The sequence below is a fragment of the Symphalangus syndactylus genome, chromosome 11 (assembly GCF_028878055.3).
Source record: "Symphalangus syndactylus isolate Jambi chromosome 11, NHGRI_mSymSyn1-v2.1_pri, whole genome shotgun sequence".
NCBI lineage: Eukaryota > Metazoa > Chordata > Mammalia > Primates > Hylobatidae > Symphalangus > Symphalangus syndactylus.
The window spans coordinates 35,187,857-35,200,211 of NC_072433.2; the positions used below are offsets into that span (position 1 = coordinate 35,187,857).

The window sequence follows — 12,355 nt, forward strand, 5'->3', positions numbered from 1 at the left end:
CCTGTCAGATTGGCTATAGGTTTTGGCTGTAGGTATTGGCTCCAAGATTTTGGCCTGAGTAAGTTTAAGGATAAAATTAGCATCAACTGAGATGGGGAGTGCTTTGCAGGGTGTGACATCATTAAGTGGGGAGAAGACAAGGAGCTTTTTTTTGAATATGATATATTTGAGATGTGCAGTAGAGATTATATTATGCAAATTTGGACACTGAGAGAGGTTTGGGCTGAAGATAGAACTTTTGAGAGAGTTATTGGTATAGATGGTTTTTTTCTTTTTAAAAAAAAATTTATTTATTATTTTATTTTATTTTTTGAGACAGAGTCTCACTCTGTTGCCCAGGCTGGAGTGAGGTGGCACGATCTCAGCTCACTACAACCTCCACCTCCTGGGTTTAAGTGATTCTCCTGCCCCAACCTCCTGGGTAGCTGGGATTACAGATGTGCACCATCACACCTGGCTAATTTATAGATTTTTTTTTTTTTTTTTTTGAGACAGAGTCTTGTTCTGTTGCCCAGGCCGGAGTGCAGTGGTGTGATCTTGGCTCATTGCAACCTCTGCCTCCCAGGTTTAGGCAATTCTTCTGTCTCGGCCTCCTGAGTAGCTGGGATTATAGGTGTGTACCACCATGCCCGGCCTATAGATGGTTTTTTAAGCCATGAGACCGAAGTAGGCCAGATGCGGTGGCTCATGCCTGTAATCCCAAGACTTTGGGAGGCCGAGGCGGGTGGATCACCTGAGGTCGGGAGTTCGAGACCAGCCTGACCATCATGGAGAAACCCTGTCTCTACTAGAAAAAATACAAAATTAGCCAGTCATGGTGGCACATGCCAGTAATCCCAGCTACCTGGGAGGCTGAGGCAGGCGAATCACATGAATCTGGGAGGCGGAGGTTGCAGTGAGCCGAGATTGTGCCATTTCACTGGAGCCTGGGAAACGAGCGAAACTCTGTCTCAAAAAAAAAAAAAAAAAAAGACTGAAGTAGATTACTAAGAAAGTGAATCTAGAGAAGAAAAGTTCAAGGACTCCAATACTGTGAAGCCAAAAGTCATCAGAGTAGACTAGAGAGACCAGTGAAATGCCATATTAGGAACAAAATAAGTATATCCATCATCTTTTTATTATTTACTTAAAAATATTTTACTTTTTTTTTTTTTTTAATAGACAGGGTCTCACCACATTGCCCAGGTGGTCTCAAACTCCTGGGTTCAAGCGATCCTCCTGCCTCAGCCTCCCAAAGTGCTGGGATTACAGGTGTTGGCCATCGTGCACAGGCTTTTTTTTTTTTTTTTTTTTAAGGTGGGTATAGAACAGTAACATATGTAGAACCTTTGATTTGTCGAGATAAAACTATGTATCCTTTATGCATTAAGAAACTGTTAACTTTGCTTTGTCTTGATAAAACTATGTAACCTTTATATGTATATATATATATATATATATATATATATATATTTTTTTTTTTTTTTTTTTTTTTTTTTTTGAGGCGGAGTCTCGCTCTGTCACCCAGGCTGGAGTGCAGTGGCGTGATCTCGGCTCGCTGCAAGCTCCGCCTCCCGGGTTCATGCCATTCTCCTGCCTCAGCCTCTCCGAGTAGCTGGGACTACAGGCGCCTGTCACTATGCCCGGCTAATTTTTTGTATTTTTAGTAGAGACGGGGTTTCACCGTGGTCTCAATCTTCTGACCTCGTGATCCGCCCGCCTCGGCCTCCCAAAGTGCTGGGATTACAAGCGTGAGCCACCGCGCCCGGCCGTAACCTTTATATATTAAGAAACTGTTAGAGATAAAGGTTTTAAATGGCCTTTTAAAGGGGTTTTAATCTTCGTGAGTTTCTTGCATCTTACATGGTGAGTTTTGATTGTAATGAAATTACAAGTGGACTTCAGAACATGAAGCTGTGGATAAGCTCAGCTCCTTTCCTTCAGAGATTTTTGTGTTTCAGTGGTTCTTGGTGAATTCCTTAAAAAATGGGTGTTGTGGCTGGACGCAGTGGCTCACGCCTATAATCCCAGCACTTTGGGAGGCCGAGGCAGGCAGATCACAAGGTCGGAGTTAAGAGACCAGCCTGGCCATCATGGCGAAACCCTGTCTCTACTAAAAATACAAAAACGAGCCAGGATGCGGGCTCCATGGCTCATGCTTGTAATCCCAGCATTTTGGAAGGCCGAAGCAGGTGGATCACCTGAGATCAGGAGTTCAAGACCAGCCTGGCCAACATGGCGAAACCCCTTCTTTACTAAAAATACAACAGATTAGCTGGGCATGGTGGCTGTTGCCTGTAATTCCAGCTACTTGGGAGGCTGAGACAGGAGGATCAGTTGAACCCAGGTGGCTGAGGTTGTAGTGAGCTGAGACCGTGCCATTAAACTCCAGCCTCGGCAATAAGAGCAAAACTGTCTCAAAAACAACAACAACAACAAATAGAGATGGGATCTCACTATGTTGCTCAGGCTTTTCTCAGACTCCTGGCCTCAAGCAGTCCTCCCATCTCCCACCTCAGCCTCCCAAAATGTTGGGATTACAACACTTTGGCATGAGCCACTGCACAGCCACATTTGTCTTTTTTATACGGAATAGTTTTCAGCAGGTGGTTGGAGTTAAACTGACAATCATCCTGTCATTTTAGCTGTACTGCTGCTTTGGGCTTCCCTTTCTGAATTCTCCCAGGGAACGGTTTCAACAATGCAGGAAGCAATTTGGCTTCTGAAGTCCTTACTTGTACAGCCATTCAAATACCTAAAACATACATCCCAAGGTATAAGACCAAACTACCTGATTCTGAAGCAGTAACATAAAGAATAAAGTGAATACATAGGGTCTTATAAATAGGTCGCAGATACCATGGAAAGAGAGTCTGAAAATGAGAGGTGAATGTTCCTTCCACAAACCTTAATTTTAAGTAAGTTTCCACTTGCTGCTTCCAAAGGGTATAGTAGAAATTATTTTGAAATAGGTAAAATAGAAATCTCAAGTGTTACAAGTTGTCTTACTAAAATGAAACTCTTTGGTTGAGTATTTTCTTTTTTTGAGACGGAGTACCGCTTTCTCACTCAGGCTGGAGTGCAGTGGCATGATCTTGGCTCACCGCAACCTCCACCTCCCTGGTTCAAGCAATTCCCCTGCCTCAGCCTCCCGAGTAGTTAGGATTATAGGCGCTCGCCACCATGCCTGGCCAACTTTTTTTGTATTCTTAGTAGAGACAGGGTTTCGCCATGTTGGCCAGACTGGTCATGAACTCCTGATCTCAGACAATCCACCCGTCTTGGCCTCCCAAAGTGCTGGGATTACAGGCATATTTTTTTTCCCCCAAGATGGAGTCTTGCCCTGTTGCCCAGAGCTGGAGTGCAATGGTGCGATCTCAGCTGACTGCACCCTCTGCCTCCTAGGTTCAAGCAGTCCTCCTGCCTCAGCCTCCTGGGTAGCTGGGATTACAGGCATGCGCCACCATGCCTGGCTAATTTTTGTATTTTCAGTAGAGACGGGTTTCACCATGTTGGCCGGGCTGGTCTCGAACTCCTGCCCTTGTGATCTGCCTGCCTCGGCCTCACAAAGTGCTGGGGTTACAGTCGTGAGCCATCATGCCCAGCCACGTATTTTCTTTTTATACTTGCCCTGCCTAATTGAGAAACTTGGCATCTCTTATCAACAGTGGTTGAGCTACCTTACTATCTTTTTAAAGTCCTTAGTAACATTTTAGGTACTAACACAGAGATGATGGTAGTTTAACCCTATTCTCTTCTAATTATTAATCTGCAACTAGTTGTGATCAGTTAGTTGTAAACACCACTGCACTTGGATCAGCCTCCTTTTTCCTTTAATTTAAAAATCTGGATTTGTGTGTGTGTTTTTTTTTTTTTTTTTTTACAGGTGCCATGTATCAGGACAGAGTAAGACCCCTGGTAAAGAAGAACTGAAGATATTATACAGATACCAGATACAGCCTAATTACAAAGAAAGCATTAACCTGCCTCTGAGGTGACTAAAGGGGAATAATGGTGATTTTGCGCCGGGCTCGGCCGCCTGCTTCCGCCCCAACCAGCAATGAATCTTGACTCGCTCTCGCTGGCCTTGTCTCAAATCAGCTACCTGGTGGACAATTTAACCAAGAAAAATTACCGAGCCAGCCAGCAGGAAATACAGCATGTAAGTAAACTAGCCAGAAAACAAGTGCCATTAAAGGAATGAGTAGACAGTGGAAAGAAAACCACACATTTATGTGGGCATGTTGCATGAAAGGTAACTAACTTTTGCACTTTATTTCAAGTGATGTCTGTCATCATCATCTGTAAAAGAGCTCTTAGCCCAATCTTTTTTTTTTTTTTTTTTTTGAGACAGTCTTACTCTGTCGCCCAGGCTGGAGTGCAGTGGCATGATCTCGGCTCACTGCATCCTCTGCCTCCCGGTTTCAAGCAGTTCACCTGCCTTAGCCTCCCGAGTAGGTGGGATTACAGGCATGTGCCACCATGCCTGGCTGTATTTTTAGTAGAGACTACTAAAAATGGGGTTTCACCATGTTGGTCAGCCTGCTCTCGAACTCCCAACCTCAAGTGATCTGCCTTGGCCTTGAAAAGTTCTGGGATTACAGGCGTGAGCCACCACGCCCAGCCCAATCTTTTTTTAAAAAAGATTTTTCACAGCTTTTTATTTTCCGTGGAAATTATAAAATAGGTCTGACCTGGCTTTGGGCTGGTGCTCAGGGCCCTGAGAAACCTGCTAGCTAGGATTTTCCTTTCTTGTTTTTTTTTTTTTTTTTTTGAGACAGAGTTGCCCAGGCTAGTGTGCAGTGGTGCAATTTTGTCTTACCGCAACCTCCGCCTTCCGGAGGAGCCTGAGCTCTATCGCTCAGGCTGGAGTGCAGTGATGCGATCTCGGCCCACTGCAACCTCTTTCTCCTGGGTTCAAGCAATTCTCGTGCCTCAGCCTCCCAAGTAGCTGGGACTACAGGCGCCCACCACCACGCCCAGCTAATTTTTTTTTTTTTTTTGTGACGGAGTCTTGCTCAGCCGCCCAGGCTGGAGTGCAGTGGCACAATCTCAGCTCACTGCAACCACCATCTCCCAGGTTCAAGCGATTCTCCTGTCTTAACCTTCCGAGTAGCTGGGATTATAGGCACACACCATCATGCTGGGCTACTTTTTGTATTTTAGTAGAGATGAGGTTTTACCATGTTGGCCAGGCTGGTCTTGAACTCCTTACCTCAGGTGATCTGCCTGCCTCGGCCTCCCAAAGTGCTAGGATTACAGGTGTGAGCCACCGTGCCCGGCAAATTTTTTTATTTTTAGTAGAGTTGGGGTTTCACTATGTTGGCCAGGCTGGTCTTGAACTCCTGACCTCAGGTGATCTGCCTGCCTTGGCCTCCCAAGGTGCTGGGATTATAGGCGTGAGCTCTCGCGCCTAGCTCCCAGGCTTTTCTTAAACAGGGTTGGGGATGGCTCCCCAACCAACTTCATGTCTGGGTTTTTCATGATAGTGAAGTCAGAAGCCAGCAGTGCAGCTGCCACCTACTTCTGTCCAGCCAGACCCTTGCCCTTGCTGGTCACGGTCCTGGGGCTGGACTGCTTCACATGGGTTGTCTTTTGGCCTTGGAGTATCCTTTATCAGAGCCTTGGGCCCCTGGACTCCTTCACTCAGTACTTGGTGGGCCACCATCACACCCTCCTGTGCAGTGGGTATTGGCTTGCCTGGCTGAGTCATGTGGGAGAGTCCTTGTATGGTTCCTACAGACTTTCCTCTTTGGGATAGCATCTCTCCATGTTGATTGCTTACAGATCAAAGTGCCAGACACAAACCTAAAGATAGCTGAAAGTTTTCTTTACACTTTTACATTCATTCTCAACCTTTTTTGTGTGTTGGGGAGGGTGGTGCAGTGTTTATTCAGTGATCTTCCTACTTTTTTTTTTTTTTTTTTTTTTTTTTGAGACAGAGTTTCACTCTGTCGCTCGGGCTGGCGTACAGTGGCGCGTTCTCAGCTCACTGCAACCTCCTTTTCCTGGGTTCAAGCAATCTTCCTATCTCAGCCTCCCAAGTAGCTGGGATTACAGGCTTCCACCACCACGCCCAGCTAATTTTTTGTATTTTTAGTAGAGACGGAGTTTCACCACATTGGCCACGCTGGTCTTGAACTCCTGACCTCAGGCCATGTGCCTGCCGCGGCTTCCCAAAGTGCTGTGATTACAGGCGTGAGCCATCACACCTGGCTGATCTTTCTACTTTGTAGAAATTGTCCTTGAAAGCTATTTAAGCTAGTTAGTCCTTTTTTTTCTTTTTCTTTTTAAATGCCCTGGTTGAGCTTGAATAGACCAGTTGTTAAAAAAGAAATAGATTTTAGCTGTTCAGTCCTATTTGGCAAGAGGACTTCCAGCTACCTTCTTATGGTCCTTGACTATCAGGACCCTTGTGTCCTCTGGGGTAAGCCACATATTAAATTGACTTTTTTTTTTGAGGTGGAGTCTCACTTTGTCACCCAGGCTAGAGTGCAGTGGCGTGATCTTGGCTCACTGCAAGCTCCGCCTCCCAGGTTCACGCCATTCTCCTGCCTCAGCCTCCCGAGTAGCTGGGACTACAGTCGCCTGCCACCACACCTGGCTAATTTTTTTGTATTTTTAGTAGAGACAGGGTTTCACCGTGTTAGCCAGGATGGTCTCGATCTCCTGACCTCGTGATCCGCCTGCCTTGGCCTCCCAAAGTGCTGGGATTACAGGCGTGAGCCACTGCGCCCAGCCGTAAATTGACTTTTTAGTATGTATACTGTTGCCCCCACCTTCTGATGAAAACACCTTGCCCTCACCACCACTGTTTACCTGTCTTTTCCCAATTTTTTTTTCTACCTTCCTGGAACAAGATAAAGTGACACTTCCATGGTACATCAATTCCACACACTTCTGTTAGGTACCCGTGAGGCAGAATTTTGTCCTTTCAAACTTACATTTCTCATGCTACAGAGAAAGATAAGATGAGCAAGTGTCCGGAACAGGGCAGGCTGAGCAGTCACACAGGCATGGAGCATATGCTGAGAACCTAGAGGGAAGGACTGCAGAGTGCCTTCCCAGATGCTGCAGCCAGAAGTGGTCCTTCCCTCCATTTGGCCCCTGACACCATGCTCTGTAGTGTGCAGGGGTCTGATGGCACTGCTAGATTGCTCCTTCAGCTCAGGGCCACATCTTAGACAGCTTTACTTTTCCCTTCAGCACTTGTCCCACTGCCTTGCACACAGGTGCTCTGTCAGTGTTTATTGAACAAAGGAGGGAAACTGATTTCAATTTCACTTGTTCAGTATCATTCCAGTTTTTATGTGAAAATTGCACAACCCATTTGGGGTACCTTCATCCCAAAAGAAAAGCACAAGACTGCCTTTGATACCCTTCTGTGGATTCCCTGGTGAAAAACCTTTATCCTTTTCACACTTTTCTATTCTCCGAAACTTTCTTCAAAAGTATCTTTCCAGCTCTGACTTAAACACAAAAGCATTCCTGTTTTAGAAATTCTGGCCCATGGGTTATCTGGCTAGTTACTGCCTCTCCCGTTCACTTGGTTATACTTTATTACTGGTGATGGGTTAGAGAGGCAGGATCACTGACTCTGTCACCTCTAGGAGTCATTAGGGCCCCTTCCCTGGAGGATAGCCTGCTTATTCTCTGGGGACTAGTCCTCATTTCCCTTCCATGATACAGTGGGGCAGGTTATTTTTATTAAGCAAATATTTATGAGAACCCCCTCCCCAAAATAAAGTCCCCAAGTAGACACAACCCTGAATGGTTGTGGACTATGAATTGTTTCTAGTGAAGATAAATTCATGCAAATATATCTTAATCTTTCTTTTTTTTTTTTTTTTTTTTTTTGAGACGGAGTCTTGCTCTGTCACCCAGGCTCTTGCAGTGGCGCGATCTCGGCTCACTGCAAGCTCCGCCTTCCGGGTTCACGCCATTCTCCTGCCTCAGCCTCTCCGAGTAGCTGGGACTACAGGCACCCGCCACCACGCCCGGCTAATTTTTCTATCTGTCTTGTGATTAAGGGGTTGCTTTTTGGTAAGGAATTTCTTTGTTTTGTTTTTTAGATGGAGTTTTCTTTTTTTTTTTTGAGATGGAAAAATATTTTTGATCATAGAGTTAGGCATTATGGAAATTCAAGCCAGATTTTTAAAAACCTGGTCATCTCCAAAGAGAAATAGTGACAGTAATAGTGGTGTGGGGAACAATATGGTAGATTATTGAGTGAAATGGATTAACTTGAATAAAATGCTGTGACTTGTCTCTCTAAAATTATAAAATATGATCTGACTTGTTTTGGTCTGGTTCCTCTTTTTTTTCTTTTTTGGTTCCTTTATTTTTCACATTAAAAAAATTTGAAATATCCACAGGTTGTAAAATTCACCTTTTTTTTTTTTGACGGAGCCTTGTTCTGTCACCCAGGCTAGAGTGCAGTGGTGCAATCTCGGCTCACTGTAACCTCCGCCTCCCGGGTTCAAGCAATTCTCCGCCTCAACCTCCCGAGTAGCTGAGATTACAGGTGCCTGCCACCATGCCCGGGTAATTTTTTTGTATTTTTAGTAGAGACGGTTTCACCATCTTGGCCAGGCTGGTCTTGAACTCCTTCCCTCCTGATCCACCTGCCTCAGCCTCTCAAAGTGCTGGGATTACAGGCGTGAGCCACTGTGCCTAGCCTTTTTTTCTTTTTCTTTTTCTTTTTTTTTTAATGAGACAGTATTGGTCTGTTTCCCAGGCTGGAGTGCAGTGGCATAATCTCAGCTGACTGCAATCCCCGCCTCCTGGGTTCAAGTGATTTCCAAGCCTCTCCCTCCCCAGTAGCTGGGATTACAGGCATGCACCACCACATCTGGCTTATTTTTGTTTTTAATAGAGGTGGGGTTTCACCATGTAGGCCAGGTTGGTCTCAAACTTCTGGCCTCATGTGATCTACCCGCCTCAGCCTCCCAAAATTCTGGGATTACAGCCCCCATGCCTGGCCAGATTCACCTTTTTAAAATATGTAATTTGGTAGTTTTTCAGATTCACAAAGTTGTGCAACCATAACCACTATCTAATTTCAGAACATTTTCATTACCTCCAGAAGAAATACCTGGGTTCATTTGCGGTCACTTTCCTTTTCCTTCTCTGTCTAGCCCTTAGTGACCACTATTTTTGCCTTGGTGCATTTGCATATTTAATGGAATCATACTGTATGTGGCATTCTGTGTCTGCCTTTCTTTTTATTGTTTTTGTTTTTTTGTTTTGAGATGGAGTTTTGCTCTTGTTGCCCAGGCTGGAGTGCAATGGCGTGATCTCCACTCACTGCAACCTCTGCCTCCCGGGTTCAAGCGATTCTCCTGCCTTAGCCTCCCGAGTAGCTAGGATTACAGGCCTGCACCACCACGCCCAGCTAATTTTGTATTTTTAGTAGAGACAGGGTTTCTCCATATTGGTCAGGCTGGTCTTGAACTCCCGACCTCAGGTGATCTGCACACCTCGGCCTCCCAAAGTGCTGGGATTATAGGCGTGAGCCACCATGCCCGGCCTTGCCTTTTTTCATTTAATATAATGTTTTCAAGTAAGATTCATCTGTATTGTAGCATGTATCAGTACTTCATTCCTTTTTATGGCTAAATAATATTCCACTATATAGATATTTCATATTTTGTGTATCTGTATCATCAGTTGATAGATATTTAGTTTTGTTTCTGCTTTCTTTGGCTACTGTGAATATGGTTGCTATCAGCATTTGTTTAATTTAACTTTTCCTCATTTATTTTTTGAGACAGAGTCTCACTCTGTTGCCTAGGTTGGAATGCAGTGGCAAGATCATAATCTCCTCAAACTCCTGGACTAAAGCAGTTCTTCTGCCTCAGCCTCCTGAGTAATTAGGACTACAGGCATGTGCTACCATGCCGGGCTGTTTTTTTTTGTTTTTTTTTTCCTTGAGACGGAGTTTTGCTCTTGTTGCCCAGGTTGGAGTAAGTACAATGGCACGATCTCCGCTCACTGCAACCTCCGCCTCCCAGATTCAAGCAATTCTCCTGCCTCAGCCTCCCAAGTAGCTGGGATTACAGGCATGTGCCACTATGCCCAGCTAATACTGTATTTTTAGTAGAGACGAGGTTTCTCCATGTTGATCAGGCTGGTCTCGAACTCCCGACCTCAGGTGATCCACCTGCCTTGGCCTCCCAAAGTGCTGGGATTACAGGTGTGAGCCACTGCGCCCGGCCAATTTTGTATTTTTAGTAGGGCCTGGGTTTCACCATGTTGGCCAGGCTGGTCTCGAAATCCTAACCTCAAGAGATCCGACCTCCTCAGCCTCTCAAAGTGTTGGGATTACAGGCATCAGCCACCGCGCCTGGCTGAAATGTGTATTCTTAACCTGTGTTTTGTTTTTGTTCTTTGTTTTACAGTTTCTTAAAATAGGTTCCATGCTGATTCTTTGTGTTTTTACTTTTGAATTGACCCAATTATTCACATCAGCAATCTTGGGCATACTTGAGGGTGAGGAGTATGTTGGGGGTAGTCTCCCCTTTCTGTTTTCAGGTTTGGTAATGGTTGCCACCTCCTCTTCTGCATTCTGCTTTTCCAGCACACTCCTTTGGCTAGATGGTTAATCACAGATATTTAAATGATATCTTGATCTTGATTCTTCCCTCAGCTCTGTACTCTTGACCATTCTACAATTTCTGTGGGCTGATGTGGGTCTCTAAATGGACAACTTTTTTCTTTCATGGCTCATAGATGTTGCAGATTCATCACTTGAACAGAGTATATTTGTATGTTTTGGGGCATTTATCGGTCCTAAACATTTTAATTTCTGAATTTATCAGTTTCAAAGAGAAATCTGAATTTGGCCCATTTTTAGAGATGGTAAGAAGGACCTCTCTGGACTACTTTGTTTGTTTTAGTGAGATGGAGTCTTGGTGTGTTGACCAGCCTGGAATGCAGTGGCTGTTCACAGACGCATTAATGGCACACTGCAACCTCCAGCTCCTGGCCTCAAGTGATCATCCTGCCTCACCCTCCCCAGTAATTAGGACTATAGCTGTGCTCCACCACACCCAGCTTGTTTATATAATACTTTCTAATTTAACAATTGCTTTTACAGCCACTCAGTATTTTTGATACCATGTTAATAGGGAAGATTTTTTTTTTTTAAGTCAGTGTTGCAGTATTTAAAGACAAACATTTTATGGCTGTGAATGGAATGTTTCTTCTATGCTGCCATGCTGTCTGCTCCTCACCAGGAGCAACTGTTTCTTCTAAAACTATTTTACAAACAAAATCTTGGGTTACAAAGATGTTAAAGTCAGATTATATTTATCTTCTAAAATTAAGCCCTACACGTTTTTGCTTAAAATAGAAACTATTCTACCAGTTGGGAAGGAGAGACGAGTAAAATAATTAAAAAATTGTATTAAAGTTAAACAGCTTACAATCTGGTAGCAAAATCTTAGGCTATATGAAAAATTAAGTATATCAAAGGCTTTTGGCAGTATTTCTATAATGTTTCGATTTATGGCTGTAGTAAAACATTGTGATCTAGGAGCCACATATTAAGAGGGACATTAGCAAATAAGTCTATGATGTCAGAGATTTAGAAAATTATATGGAATGGTTGAAAAAAAAATCATATGGAATGGTAGGCACTATTTGACCTAAAGAAGACATATGAGGGAAGATTAAGACTTAGAATGTATCAAACCTATGTGCCACACAAATAATGGAGTATCCCATAGTTAACTTTTTTTTTTTTTGAGACGGAGTTTTGCTCTTGTCGCCCAGGCTGGAGTGCAATGGTGCAATCTTGGCTTACTACCAACCTCCGCCTCCTGGGTTCAAGCGATTCTCCACCTCAGCCTCCTGAGTAGCTGGGATTACAGGAGCACGCTGCCATGTCCGGCTAATTTTTGTATTTTTAGTAGAGATGGGGTTTCACCATGTTGGTCAGGCTGGTCTTGAACTTCCGACCTCAGGTGATCCGCCCACTTCAGCCCCACAAACTGCTGGGATTACAGGCATGAGCCACTGAGCCTGGCGCATAGTTAAATTTGAAAACATATTCTGCCTCTTAAAAATATTCATTCCAGGTTTTTATTGTATAATCTGCATGGGAAAAAAATTAAGAGTTACGGAAACAAATGTAAGGATAACGGGATTTTAGTAAATCTTTGCTGAGCCTAGTGAAACAAAAACTTGGAAATTTTTTTATTCTTTGGCCATTGACAGTGAGATGAAATGTGCCTTCTGTTTGTTAGGTTGATAACACAGTCTCAGACAAGTCAGTGTATTCGTTAACCATGATCTGGCCCCCTGATTCCCTCTGACCTTTTTTCTGATCTTCAGAGTTCTTTTCTGTCTCTGTGCTTTTGCACTCTAGGTTTTT

General features: G+C 44.1%; 1 protein-coding gene and 1 pseudogene across 13 annotated transcripts in view; both read left to right on the forward strand.

Annotated features, from left to right (window-relative positions):
- LOC129493310 (transmembrane protein 254-like) overlaps positions 1-7,821 on the forward strand; it is a 214,345-nt pseudogene extending 206,524 nt beyond the window's left edge.
- Positions 1-12,355, forward strand: part of CNOT1 (CCR4-NOT transcription complex subunit 1) — a 110,164-nt gene that overhangs the window by 27,386 nt on the left and 70,423 nt on the right. For all 13 annotated transcript variants that reach the window (XM_055299288.2, XM_055299293.2, XM_055299295.2 and 10 more), the window contains one exon: positions 3,866-4,141. In XM_055299288.2, coding sequence (XP_055155263.1) covers positions 4,040-4,141 — 102 coding nt within the window. In that variant the 5' untranslated portion in view covers positions 3,866-4,039. The remainder of the gene's footprint in view (positions 1-3,865; positions 4,142-12,355) is intronic.